This window comes from Sporothrix schenckii, assembly GCF_000961545.1.
Source record: "Sporothrix schenckii 1099-18 chromosome Unknown Cont42, whole genome shotgun sequence".
Classification (NCBI taxonomy): Eukaryota; Fungi; Ascomycota; class Sordariomycetes; order Ophiostomatales; family Ophiostomataceae; genus Sporothrix; species Sporothrix schenckii.
In genome coordinates this window covers 1,393,880-1,407,580 of record NW_015971143.1, presented here as the reverse complement: position 1 = coordinate 1,407,580, position 13,701 = coordinate 1,393,880, and the positions used below count along the sequence as shown (strand labels likewise).

At 59.6% G+C, this 13,701-nt stretch overlaps 5 protein-coding genes across 5 annotated transcripts; 3 read left to right on the top strand and 2 right to left on the bottom strand.

Annotated features, from left to right (window-relative positions):
• Positions 1 to 1,787: 1,787 nt before the first annotated feature.
• Positions 1,788 to 2,383, top strand: SPSK_01978 (uncharacterized protein; the record flags this gene model as incomplete). Its single annotated transcript, XM_016728876.1, has 2 exons — positions 1,788 to 1,829; positions 1,907 to 2,383. 2 exons carry the CDS (start codon positions 1,788 to 1,790, stop codon positions 2,381 to 2,383), a joined length of 519 nt encoding a protein of 172 aa, XP_016589978.1.
• A 521-nt stretch (positions 2,384 to 2,904) lies between these two features.
• On the bottom strand, positions 2,905 to 4,763 carry SPSK_01585 (uncharacterized protein; the record flags this gene model as incomplete). Its single annotated transcript, XM_016728494.1, has 3 exons — positions 2,905 to 3,644; positions 3,728 to 4,275; positions 4,741 to 4,763. 3 exons carry the CDS (start codon positions 4,761 to 4,763, stop codon positions 2,905 to 2,907), a joined length of 1,311 nt encoding a protein of 436 aa, XP_016589977.1.
• Positions 4,764 to 6,214: 1,451 nt separating this feature from the next.
• On the top strand, positions 6,215 to 7,666 carry SPSK_01713 (RNA polymerase-associated protein LEO1; the record flags this gene model as incomplete). The annotated part of the gene is made up of 2 exons (XM_016728620.1): positions 6,215 to 6,553; positions 6,626 to 7,666. 2 exons carry the CDS (start codon positions 6,215 to 6,217, stop codon positions 7,664 to 7,666), a joined length of 1,380 nt encoding a protein of 459 aa, XP_016589976.1.
• Positions 7,667 to 8,222: 556 nt separating this feature from the next.
• On the top strand, positions 8,223 to 10,148 carry SPSK_01567 (TAG lipase; the record flags this gene model as incomplete). The annotated part of the gene is made up of 1 exon (XM_016728476.1): positions 8,223 to 10,148. The coding sequence occupies one exon, from the start codon at positions 8,223 to 8,225 to the stop codon at positions 10,146 to 10,148; it is 1,926 nt and encodes a 641-aa protein (XP_016589975.1).
• Positions 10,149 to 10,437: 289 nt separating this feature from the next.
• SPSK_01484 (ribosome biogenesis protein ERB1) lies at positions 10,438 to 12,894 on the bottom strand (the record flags this gene model as incomplete). The annotated part of the gene is made up of 1 exon (XM_016728396.1): positions 10,438 to 12,894. One exon carries the CDS (start codon positions 12,892 to 12,894, stop codon positions 10,438 to 10,440), a length of 2,457 nt encoding a protein of 818 aa, XP_016589974.1.
• Between the last annotated feature and the right edge of the window lie 807 nt (positions 12,895 to 13,701).

Sequence of the window (13,701 nt, the reverse complement as noted above, 5' to 3'; positions counted from 1 at the left end):
CGAACCAGGCACCAATCAAGACCTCGCCGCTCCGCAGAGTGGGTTGGCCAAAGTACGGCCCTACCGGTGGGGCCTTGAAATCTGGTCAAGACAAACCACCACGCCCAACTATTTTGGTCAATGGCGAATCGCTGGCAAAAAAACACTCAAACTTCGTTGTCCTCTCATATCTCGATGGGCAACACAGCATGTAAAGTCTGGACGTTCCGTTTTACACGTGGCTAAGCCATGACGAAGGGTTGGCATCAGGTACAGATGCTGGAGCAGAGATGGGGCGACTCAAAGTCCGTTGTCTGGCTGGCCTAATGCAAGAATACGAGCACACAGACATGCTGTTCAGGGGCCTGCATGTCTGAAGATACAAGTAACATGTAAACCTATCACAGCAAAGTACAAAGTATCGTCGTACGGAGTATTCCCATGCTGCAACGCTGTTGTCCGTTGGGTCGTATGTTGTACTTTCTGTCGCCATGGTATGGCTTGTATTGAAATTAGCATTACCATAATTCGTATTTCGAGAGTCTTGGCTGTTGGACGTGTGGTAGAAACGAGAAAACCGAGTCGTTGGCCGTGGTCTAATGCGTTTTCGGAAACTTTCACCTGGCGCTGACAGGGGTTTGGGGCTGCGGCTGATAGGCTGCGGCTGATAGGCTGAGGCTGAATGGTCAAAGATGAGATGAAACGAAACAATGCAAGAATGCGACGATGGTGCGAAGTGCCAGGGTCAGAACGACGTGGAGGCATCACTCAGCGTACAGCTTCTGAAAACATTGTGATAGGAAACTCTTGAAGAGACAAAAGACAAAAGACAAAGAGATAAAGAGACGAGCAACTGATCTTGATAGCACAGAATGAGAACATCGGACGAGAAAAGGAAAAAAGGTCGCGATAAGTTTAACGTGACAACACAACAACCAGGTGAGGACGGCTGGGACGAAGACAACTGGCCTTGGCCAGCAACCCCTGAATGCTACTTTCTGCCTCCATTTCTGCGCCCCGCGAGTTGAAGTCTTGCACACGCCGATGTGGCTGACCTGGAGCTCGATTACTACGAGACATATGGAGGGACCGAACGCTCATGATACTGCCACTTATCCGGCCAGTCAGAGCTCAGAGCTCCGGAGGTGACCTGGGCCGATGTTTTTCCAAGCTAACACGGAAGCTACCGTTCCGGCTCGGTAACAGCAGAGCACGGGCCGAAGAATTGTGCCACATGAATGAGGGCCCCTCGATTTTTATCAAATACCAATTGGCCGGACTCTGCATTGTTCGCAACGATTGCTATCCTCCTAGAGGCGTGAACCTTGGGGGGCAGGACGGTCTGTGTGACGACGATGCCCAGCATAGCTTTCATTGTCCAATGTATTTTGTATTGTTGATGGACTCGCATAGAGCATCCTCGAGCTGCTCCTGGTGTCGTGCGGCCGCTGTCTATATTATTCCACATGTGCCCAAATTTCGCCAAAGCTGTTCCCCGCGGTCCTAGACGTGGATGGCTGGTCCCCTCAATCGGCGCTCGGCTTTAGCTGTCTCTTTCCCCATTTCCCCATCTCGAATCTTGCTTCGCCAGCCTTTCCCTTCCCCGCAAAGATCTGAACAATTAAACGATCGGTTTATTTTTTCGTTTGTTTATCTATTTATATCCACTACCCCATATCGCGGAGCGTGATCCCTTGTCTTCACTTTCTGAAGAGAACCCCCCAGACTTCTTGTCTTTCGCACCAAGCTTTAACTGGATCCTTAACAACACCTGTCCACCACTCACCCCACCACCGCCGACCGTCACCATGTCTTCGTTCCCCAAGCTGATCCCTGCTTTTACGGCTAGAGTTGGTCCACTCTCCCTGACGCAAACACACACAGCTGCTGGGAACGGCCGCTGACTCACACCCACCCACCCATCCAGATCCCCATCCGCGCTGCCGACGCCGTCGGCTCCAGCAAAGGCGGCCTCAACCTCGTCCGCTTCGTCTCCGTGGACGAGGGCCACGGCGGCTCCCTCGTGTCCGAGCCGGGCTGCCCCGTCGCGGTGGACGCCCAGTTCGTCCACGGCGCCGACTACATCCGCCCCGAGGACGACGGCAAGCGCCTGCGCCTCAACGTCAATTCTGTCCTGAAGCAGAAGGGCAGCGACGACGTCTTGCTCAGCTACACCTACACAGGCCTCATTGAGATCACCGACGAGATCGCCAAGGTGCTGTCGGGCGCGCCGGGCGCGGCGTCGACGTCCCAGGGCCAAGTGTTCTCGCAGGTCAACTTTGAGTCGGGCCACCCGTCGCTCAAGGTGCTGGGGACCAAGCTGTACGTGGCGGCGGGCCGCTTCATTGTCGAGGCCGGTCAGCCTGTGATTGTCGAGTACAAGATCAGCGAGGTGTCTGTGTAAAATGCAGTGTCCGAGGAGTGGCATAAAGTCTGGGACAAAATATCAGTAACAGCAGAGCAAGCAAAGTAAACAAATCGAAACATGACAAACAAGACAAACATTCAATGTAGAAACCAAGACGGCTGCGAACATGTCGGGGTGAGAAAACAAGGAAAAAATTCAGAAAAAGAACGTTTCTTTATATGAAAGAGATATAAAAAAATGCCATATATATGTAAGTGCTGCCATCAGCATTCGGATGATTGTACCGCCGTACAGTCCACCAACGCGATACCACCTCAACTTGATATGATCCTGCATCATCAACCGTCACAAACCATCATCAGCACCAACCGCCTGCTTGGACAGGCTCAACCGTCCAACGGCCACCACATGTGCCTGGCAGCATTCACCAAACAAAACGCCGCAAATATGCCAAAACATAATCCACACGTGACTCGACTGGTAATGCCGTCGGTAAACATCAGGAGTGTCTTTTTGTCTTACAAAAGAGCCCCCACTCCCCTCCCCCCTTTGGACTTTTACATGGTCACACCGCTCAGCTGCAGTAGCCGTTCGCCGACCTGTACGTTGGCAAACTCGTAGGCCTTGGAGCCTTGTGGGAAGGTGCCGTTGGCGGCCCAGAGGTCGATCAGGGGCTGCATCGGCTCCAGCTCGTGCGGCTTGAGCATGTCGAGCGCCGTCGCCGTCAGCACAAAATGGCTGAAGCAACTGTTGAGCTGCTTCTCGAGGTTGAGGTGGTAAAAGGGGTCGACAAAGTGCGCCCAGTACAGGTGTGCGTAGACACGGAACATTTGCCGGAAAATGGTCTGGCAGACGTCGACAAAGTTCTCGGGGAACCCGCTGCGTTTGCCGACCCAGTCGCGCTGCGGGTCGCCGCCGCCGAGACCGCCGAGACCACCGAGACCACCGAGACCGCCGCTCGACGACGATGAGACAAGGCCGGACAGCTGGGCCGGAGTGCCGTTGTTGCCGCTGCCCGTGGACAGGGCCGAGTTGACCGCGAACGAGACGCCCGAGGCTTCGGTGGGGAAGATCTTGGTGTCGTCAATCTTGCCTGAGATCCAGCGCTGCATGAGCGTCATGTACTCGTAGGCGGGCAGCTCGACGGGCTCTCGCCGGGCGTTGAGCCAGGTAAACGAGTGGTTTGTGCCGGCGGACATGCGCGGGCACGTTGTCGGGTTGCAGATGGACTGGCCGTCGTCTTCCTTTTCGTGCAGCACCCGCACAAAGTTCCACAGGTTTCTGTAATGCTCGACGACTGGACATGTTAGGACGAGAATTGGGGAATAGGCAGGGGCCGCTACATCGGGGCAGAAACAATAAACAAGACAAAACACGTACTCTGGTGTGCAATCCACTCGCCCTGCTCGACTGTCTTGGGCCGGGCACTCAAGGTCATAAAGTTGCCCTTGACAATGTGCTTTGCGTACGAGGGGTTGAGCCACAGCGGCAGCGGCCGCGGCAGGTGGTACGAGGTGAGCACCTCATCCGCCGTGGGAAGGATGGGGCGCAGACCGCCGGACTCGTCCATGCCGATGGTCTGTGCGAGGGACGGCGAATTGGGCAGCGGTGGCAGCTTGGCCAGGCTCGAAGCAGTCTGGCTTCCGGGGAGCGGCGGCAGTTCACCGCCTGCAGAACCACCGACGCCGACACCGATGCCGGACAGGTTCGACGAAGAGGCGGCAGTGCCAATATTGCCGTTGTTGCTTTGCGACTGGTTCTGGCTCTGGAGGAGGTTGCCGGTGCTGCCACTGGTGGGTAGGCCGCCAGCGGAGGTGGAGGATGGGACGCCGGAGGTAGGCGTCAGGGGTTGGCTGGAGGTGGACGAGGTTGGGCTCTTGTTGCCCGTGTTGGCTGTTCGTGCTGATGCGCCGCGAAAGCGGGCGTTTCTGGAGGCGTGTTAGAGAGGGCGGGGAAAACTGTACAGGAAACGGACGCAGTGATGGATGCAGGGCGAGTGAATGATGGAGCAGAAGAATGGTAACAAAGAATGGTAAGTGTTGTGTGCTGGGGCCAGGCTGACGATCTGCCAACAAGCAGCCCGTTATAATACAGGACGAATAAGACGAACGTGCGCGCGCGGCAGCCGTCCCCTCGTTACTGTGTCGTCCGACAGCCGCTGGCCAAGTGCCATGTCCATCCAATAACGGCCAATGGCCCTTTACGCCCTGAACTCGTGAAATGACATCGGTCATGCGAAACGCGATTTCCACGGGGCTGCTTGGAAGATGTGCAGCACAGCCATCGAGGGAAGGTATGTTGTTTGCAGGGAGCAGAGATCGAGAAGAGGGAGAGCAAGGGGAACAGGAAGATCAGAGAGATCAGAGATCAGACAGGACAAAGAATCGACTTACATTCCTGAAAAGAGGTTCGACATGGTCGGTTATGAAAGAGGCTCCAACAGCACAGCTGTTGGATTCGGGACAGACGAGGCAAGCTCGCGAACAGAGAAAGGTAGAAAGGGCGGGGAACAGATGCTGGTGGCAGAAACAAAGAGGTGACGGGGTGTTGTGGCCGTGCCTATTCGTCGGTTTGTCTTTTCGTCGTTGAGTGGTTGGTGGTTCGCGTTCTGCGTTTCGAGTCGAAGGTCGAAGCGGCAGGGCATTGGCGGGGCGGATGGGGGCAGGGACGCACAGTCGAAACAGGAGGTCGGACGGGGGCGCTGTTGTTTCGAGAAGAGAGAATGGCAAGGCGGCAGAGGCTCAGAGCACAGACAGAGACAACAAATTACCAGAAAGAGATCGAGATACGAAAAGCTCCAGATGCACAATATGAGAATTCTTGGAAGGGGGTCCGACTCGGGCAAAGTCCCGGCTCAGTGCGTATGGGCCGCGATATTGACCGTTGTCGTAGATGAGGTGCAGGTGGCAGTCTGGGACGGCGAACGAGCGTCGTGGTTGATGTTGGCAGAACAGTTGAAACGGTCACGATTTGCTGGAGAGGATCCAGAGTCACAAGAGCCAAAGAGCCAAGGCATGGGAACGAGGACGTGGTGGTGGGAAACGGGATCGACGCATCCAGAAAGAGAAGGAGAGCACAGCAACGGGCAAAAAAGGGGAAGCGGGCAGCAGCGGCGGTGAGGGGTGGCTTCAGTGGAGCTGGTGCTGGTTTGCAGCGCTGGCAGCGGGCGCTACTAGGGGCTACAGGGGTCGGGAGGGGAGAAAAGGGGGAGGAAACGCCTGGCTTGGTCTGGGCAGGAATAGTGGCGGGTGCTCGCTGGGGATGCACTAGCGGAAAGAGCGCTCTTATGGAGGAAGGGGCAGGCGCGAGCCAGGAATACCCAAGCGAGAAGGCGCTGCCGACTAAATCCTACGCAGATGGAAAGAGAGAACAAACCAAGCACAGAAACTTCTATTTGTGGCAGTCGCCCTAAGACAATTTATCTACAACGTAGACTGCAAATAAGGAAAGTCACAACATTTCTATTCCTTGGAAGGCGGACATCCGCGTCCCCTTACACCTAAGTTGAGGGACTACACGTGACCGCCGTTAACCAACAGTGGTGCTCTAGTTGTGTTGAGCTTGCTCTCTATTGTGCAAGTTTCCTCAATAGGCGGCGCCACTCCCTGGAGGACCCCCTGGCGTCGCGCTTAACCCAACACGGGCAGATAGCCTGCACCAGCCACAAGCAACAGGTGCGAACAGCGCACGGCGAACAGCTCGTTGTGGCCGTGTCCAAATTTGGCGCCAAACTTTTGACCTTTTTTCGACCGTCGACTTTTCTAACCAGGACAGTCCGCGTCCACGGTTCGACTGCCTGTTGAACTCCACTCTGTTCTCGCATCTGTTTGTGTTTTATTTTCTTTTCCCCCCTTGTTTTCATGCACAATGTCCGACTCTGAAGGACACATCGAGTCGCCGGCGGCCGCGGCCGAATCGCCTGTGGCTTCGCCTCCGGCGGACTCGCCAATTGCAGATGACGACGATGCGATTGCGAGTGGCGATGACCTGTTCGGCGGCGGTGACGACGATGACGAGGGCCAGCTGTCGGACCAGCCGCTGAGCGAGCACGGCCTCGACTCGGATGACGACCGAGACGAGGACGGCGAGCGCTATGGCGAGGACGGCGGGCGCAGCGCGCGACAGCAACAGCGGCAGACGCGCGAGGAGACGGAGATGGACGTGGACATGTATCGGCACAGGACGCCCAAATCGACGGACGGAAATGTATGTGAAGCGAGGGACCGCTGGACCTCTACCTCTGAATGGACTGTCATGGCAGGTTGCTAACGTCAATAGCTCCAATCCCTGCGGATCCCCCCATTCATCAAGATGAACCCCGAAGAGTACCGCCCCGACACCTTTGTGCCCACCGACTTTGACCTGGAAAACTCCCTCGCCAAGAACCCGCACTCGGTCGTCCGCTTCCGCCGCGACCCCGAAACCGGCGCGGTCCAGAGCAACGCCGCCATCTACCGGTGGAGCGACGGCTCTGTCACGCTTGCCGTCGGCGACGAGCACTTTGAAGTGCTGACCAAAGGCCTCGCCGACCCCGAACACCTCACAGAAAAGGGCGGCTACCAGGAGCTGCAGGACGCCCACTACTATGCCGCCGCCGCCCATCTGAGCAGCTCGCTGCTTCTGACCGTCGGCCACGTCACGGCCCAGTACAGCGTGCGTGCCAACCACACGGTGGCCGACGACGCCCTCAAGCGCCTGACCGATCGGCTGCAAGCGGCCACGCAGAGCCCCGACCACACCGCCAACATGATCATTCGGACCGTGCGCGACCCGGAGCTGGCCAAGAAGGAGGCCGAGCTCGCCGAGAAGGAGCGCGAGCGCGCCAAGCGGCGGCGCGAGACAGCGGCTGCTCGTCTTGACGGATCGGCGAGTGTCGGCGGGCGTTCGGGCTGGGGCGGCGGCGCGCTCTCGGTGGGCGACCTAGAGGGCGGAGGACGCCGTGGTGGTGGCCGCCGCAAAGGCGGCCCCGGTGGCGCTGGTGCCCGCCCAAAGCGACGACGGGACGAGTACGACTCGGACGACGAGCTGCCGCAAGGGGCGCGGCGCAACGACGAGTACGACAAGGGCGACGACTTTATCGCACCCAGTGACGACGACGTGTCAGACGAGGAGGGCGGGGATGACGACGACGAAGAGGAGGAGGAAGAGGAGCTGGATGACGAGGAGGAGGAGGAGGACGACCGCCGTGGCGGTTCGTCGCACCGGGCCAAGCGGCAAAAGACGGCCGAGGCCGAAGACGACGACGCAGAAGGTGACGACGACATTCCGGCCGCACGGCGGAACCGGCGAAACATTATTGACGACGACGACGACGAGTAGAGTGGTGGGGGCGTGTAGCGAGTGGACGATGTTCTGTTTATAATTTTGCAGTTTCTTTTCATTTCGTTTTGTCATGATTCATATTACCTGGGAGAATCTGCGGTCTACATGTACGGAATTTGCATGGTATCGATTGGGGCTGTTTGTTGAAAGCGCCGAAGCGGCGTCTTATAAAACGAGAACAAAATCTGGCTCGGACGGTGAAAAATAGAGGCGTTTTGGTTGAATGCAAGGTATCTTTCATGCCAGCCAGCTTGTATTCCATTGCAAAATGTGACGAGAATGCGTTGTTTCACTATGACGCTCTAGACAGGGCAGTTTAGCAGTTGAGCGGGTCTCCACAGTGCTGAGCGTGCGCTGTTGCTCCTTCCACAGCGTGTTGTTCGCTGAATAAGTGGGGTGCCCTGCCTCAACATCACATGCCAAACAACGACATCGTATTTCGACCGCCCTCTCATGATGTGTCTTCGTACATCAAACGCCCACGTTTCTAACAACGATCTGCTCAGATGGTGAACTCGATCCCGTCCGGCACCCGCCACGTCCGACTCCGATCATGTCCGTGAACATCTGGATCTGGGGGTTCATCACCAGCCCCCTCGTCGTCCTCCTCTGGCTGCATCGTCTCTACACCTACATCGGCTCCCTCTTCACATGGGACCGTGGGCTCGCCGTGCTCTGGGACCGGCTGCATCACGCCGAGACCTTTGAGCAGTGGGAGGCGGCCGGCCTTGCGCTGGACCATCGCTACCGCATTGACACCTGGCGCAAGGTCGACAAGAGCAAGGCCTATGCCTGGGAGCTGATTGGCGACCGCCTCGCCGCGTTTGGCCTCGCGTTGCAGGCCGGCCATGTGCAGGCACTCGTGCACCTACTGCAGTCGGGGCTGGTCCGCAACCTTGGCAACATCACCGTGCCGGCGCTGTACAACGCGTCCTTTGCGGGCACCAAGTATTTGATTGAGAACTACATCCTGCAAGTCTGCGAGATCATCCGCGACCTCGTCAACCTGCCGGGGCCCGACGCCGGCGAGCCTGCATCGAGTGTGTCGGGCTCTGCGCTGGCGACAAGCCACGCACCCGCGTCCTCCGAGTTGAGCCCCGAGCTGGCGCGCGCCGTGGCCGAGGGCCGCTGCCAGCTGCTTTCGGTCGGCGAGAAGCGGCGCCTCTTCAACAACCTGCGCCAGTCGTTTGGCCGCACGACGCTCGTCTTCCAGGGCGGCTCCATCTTCGGTGCATGCCACTTGGGTGTGGCCCGTGCCCTCTTCCTCCGCGGACTACTGCCTCGCATTTTGACCGGCACGGGAACGGGCGCCCTGATTGCGGCGCTTCTCGGAACACACACAGACGAGGAGCTGCCGGGCGTGCTCGACGGCGTGGGCATCGACCTGTCGGCCTTTGAGGCGGTGGCGAAGCGCAAGCAGCAGCGCCAGGATGCGGCCAAGGCCGAGGCGGAGTCGTCGGCCTTGCCGTTCTCCGCGGCATTCCGCACGCGCTGGGAGACGCTGCATCGCCGGCTGCGGCGCTTCTGGAACGAGGGCTACTTTTTGGATGTCACCGTGCTGGAACAGTGCGTCCGCGACAACGCGGGCGACATGACCTTTGAGGAGGCCTACCGCCGCACGGGCCGCACGCTGAACATCACCGTCGTCACCGGCGGCGCTGCCGACGTGCCCTCGGTGCTCAACTACGTCACGGCGCCCAACGTGCTGATTTGGACGGCCGCCGTCGCGTCCAACGCCTCGAGTGTTGTCAGCGACGCTGCCACCGCCGCCTGGTACGGCCGCCGCCAGACGGCCATCCTGTGCAAGGACGTCGACGACCAAGGCCGCACCGTCGTTGTGCCCTGGCCGCTCGCCGACGCGGCCCACTTCCGCCACTGGACCTACGGCAGCTACGGCACGCGCCACTCGCCGCTGCAGCGGCTGGCGCAGCTCTTCAATGTCAACCACTTTATCGTCAGCCAGGCCCGCCCGTACCTCGTGCCCTTCCTCGAGCCGTCCATGCACTCCCCCGCCATGCGCGGCTTCGCCATGGGCACGCTGGCCCGTGCCAATGCCTTTGCGGTGCACCACACCGGCCGCTTCGTGCGCCACCGCCTCGACCAGATGGTGCGGCTCGGCTGGCTGCCTTTTGCCTTGCGCAGACTGTTGCTGGACGAGCAGATCCCCAGCGGACACCTCGTGCTCGTTCCGACGGTGCCGCTGCACGACTACGTGCGCCTCCTCGACTCGCCATCGCCCGAGACGCTGCATTACTGGATCCACAAGGGCGAAAAAGCCGTGTGGCCGGCGGTGGCGGCACTCAAGATCCGTTGTTCGGTGGAGCTGGCACTCGAGCAGGCGTGCAAAGACTTGGCTGCCACGTCTACGTCGACACTGACGGGGAAGAGCCCGGTCAAGACCGACAGCCGAAGCGGCAGTGTGGCCCCCAAGAGGAAGTCCACAATACCCTGGGCACCCGCAGATTCGTCAGCCCAGTAACGCATGCCGCTGTGATACTGATGCTGTACGGGCATAAACAGGCATATACAGGCATTTGTGGGAATACATTGGCATAAAAGGACACGTGGAACATAAATGGAGTAACGCATGGGACCGGATTTGGCGTTTCTGGGTATTAGGGATCATTCTGTAAACAATAAACACTGATATTTTGTACTCCTATGGTTGAAAATGACTATGACGCCGATAAAAAAGGCATATGAAAACAGACAGAGGAAACTCGAGACAGAAACGTACAGATATACAAAGCAGACCACAGACCACACATCTACATCCACAACCGACACGTGCCGTCGGCACCCGCCGACACGCACCAGGCCTCCTTGGGGTGCCACGTCACGTCCAGCGCGCCCACTGCGTCGACCACCTTGTGCGCGCCGCGCTCCAGCTTTTTGAGAGGCACAATTGTCGGGTATTCGAGCGGGTCGTTGTACACGCGGCCAAAGTAGATTTGCAGGGTGCCGTCGTCGCTCGTGTCGGCGAACAGCGGCAGGCCGCCGCGGTGGAAGCGCACCGCGCGGACGGCGCGCTCGTGGTACCGCATCGTCTTGTAGGGCCCCGTGCTGGCCATCTCCACGTCCTGCCACACCAGCCGTCGGTCGTACGCGCCGACAATCAGGTGCTCGCCGCTCGTCGGGTGCACGTCAAAGGACGAGATCTGGCGCGCGCCGGGCAGCACCGTCTTGACGAGCTCCATCTTTTGGAGGTCGTACACGCGGATGCGCTGCTTGGTCGCCACGAAGAAGAGCGGCTGCGATGGGTGGAAGCGCGCCGCCTGTGGGATGTTGGGCATGCGCCGGAAGGGCACCTGTGTCAGGTGCCGCGACAGCGTGTGCACGGCGACGGCGCTGCGGCCGCCGGCCGGCGACACCGTGGCGAAATGCTCGCCGCGCCGGTGCCAGCTGACGGACACGATGGGTGCGCGCACGCGGATCTGCAGCAGCACGCCGGCACGCACGAGCCGCGCGTCCTCGGGACGGCTCCACTTGGCCGGGGGCTTCTGCGCCTCGCCGCCCGTCGCCGGGTCGTTGGCCTTGGCCGGCGTCTTGCCCTTGGCCGCGGCATAGCCGAAGCCGGCGTCCACCACCGCGCGGCTCGCCTGCTCGAGCTCCGGGTCGACCACCACCGTCGGCACAATCATGTACAGGTCCTCGCCGGCCGCGGCCGCCAGGACAAACGCGCCCTTGCTGGGCCGCCACTCGATGCTGCGCACCGGCTCGTCGTTGTACGTGTCCGCGTGGCCCTTGCCACCCGTCAGCCGCGCGCTCCACACCTGCCGGCCCGTCAGCAGCTCCCACAGCCGCACCGTCCCGTCGTCGCCGCCCGACGCCAGCCAGTTGCCCGTGGGGTCGATGGCCACCGCGCGCACGCCGCCCACATGGCCGCGGAACACCGTCTGGCACACCGTCGGGAACGGCTTCAGCTCCTCGGCGGGCGGCAGCTTGGGCAGCAGCGAGCTGGGGTCGATGTTGAGGCGGTTGCGGCGCACGCGCGGCGCGAGGTACAGGTCCAGGCAGCGCTCGAAGCGCTCCTTGACAAACTCGCCGTAGCCGGGCACCTTGCGCAGGGCGTCGTACTTGGCGGGCAAAAACGCCTCCTCGCGGTCTTCGGGGTCCGTGGCCTCCCACGCGGCGCGCTCGGCCTTGGTCGGCACGTACTCGGGCGGGCAGTTGTACGACTCGCGGTGGCCCGGCGGCGGCAGCTTGGGCGCGGGGATGTGCATAATGTGCGCCTCCACGGGCACCTCGTCGTGCCACAGGTCGTAGTGCGGCTGCGTCTCCTCGTCCTCCTTGCTCTCGTCGCGCGGCTTGTAGGGGAGGATGTGGCCGAGGCGGATGGCGCGCACCATCTTGGCAATGCGCACGGCCTCGTGCTTCGACGGCACGAAACGGCGCTTGGGCTCGGGCGCCGCACTCAGCGGCATCGTCTCCACGACGCCGGAAAAGTACTCGACCATGTCCGGGTACGGGTCGTAGTCGCCCGCGCCCTCGCTGTCGTTCTGCCGCTCCTTGTGCACGCGCTTGAGCAGCTCCAGCTCCTCCTTGTTGAGCTTGAGCGGCTTGCCGGTCGCCGGGTCCGTCAGGTTCGTCCAGTCTTCTGGCAGTTCGATGCTTTCGAGGAGGGCGTCGAGTGCGTCGCCCGTCGCCGGCCGCATGATCTTCTTGCCGTTGATGTCGTAGCCAATGTGCGGGTACGAGTCGTAGAACGAGAGCGGGATGTTGCCGATCGTGTTGGACTCCTCCTTGTCGCTGTCGTCCGAGTCGTACACGGGATCGATCTCGTCGTAGATGTACCGCACACCACCGTTGGCGTCTGTCGTTACCCGGTAGTTGGGCTTGTCGGCATCGTCATCGTCGTGATCGGGGTCCTCTTCCAGTTCCTCTTCGTCTTCGTCTTCGTCCTCCTCGTTGTCGTCCTCCTCATCACTTTGTTCGTCCTCGGCGCCGTCCGTGCCATTGTTCAGCGTCAGCTTGGTCAGCTCCCGGCTCTCCTCGTCGTCCTCGCCTTCGGATGGCACGTCATCGCTGTCGAGGTCGGCCTCATCGTCGGAGCCCTCGTCGCTGTCTGAAAACACACCGTCCAAAAGGCCGTCGATGCTGCCCTCGTTGTCCGACTCCGCGTCGGTCGTCACAATGGATGCCTTGCGCTTCTTTTCGGGGACGGCAGCCTTGGCCGCTTTTGGTGGCGCTTCTGCCTTTGGCGCTGCCTTCGTCTTGGGTGCCATTTTGTTTCCGTTGGTGTTGTGGTGGCAGTATGAATCGTCTTCAATCGACCGTTGGCTCGATCTTTTGACTTGCCGTTCCTACAGTGCAAAACTAGCACCCAGCTTTGCTACCAGCGCCCTGCAGCACCAAAATTTTCTGCCAACAATTTTTTGGGCGGTCTGCACATTCTGCCGCCTAAATTATGGACCCGCTAACCTTATGTAAGCAGGTGCATCCGAATCAGGTCACCGCCTTGGAAACGCCGTTTTGTCCGAAGTCCGGTTGGCCTTTCCGTATCGGGCAATGTTTGGACAGCGACCTACACACAGGAAAAGTCTCCGAGCCTTCTGCAAAAAGCGGGTCCGCTTACACATCGGAAAGGACTTGAATCCCTCCGCGCACCTCCTGCCTTTCAAATAAGTCTCCGAGTGCAGTCCCCAACCGTGTAATTGCCCCCTGTCACAGCGCTTCAGCACCGCGATCTTACCCAGAATACGGCGCCCACAGCACATGAGCAGCAGCGATCGAGCGAGGTCGTGCCTTCCACGACCGATGCTTCTCGATTCCTTTCTGCATTTCGTGTTCGCTCCTTCTTGCTTTCTCTGAGCCGCTGTTTCCCTCCTTCCTCACCTTCATTGAGTGCTTTCCATGCCATGCTGAGTGCGCCTTGTGACTCCACTGTGAAGCTCCTGCCTTCAACTTACAAAGTGCATCACCAAATGCTATTGCCAAAGGCCTCACTTTTTGTTCCTGGCTTTTTTGTCCTTGATTCTTCACCAATTTCCGGCTCAACAGCTCTGTTTACTCTCCAATTGGAACACTGGATA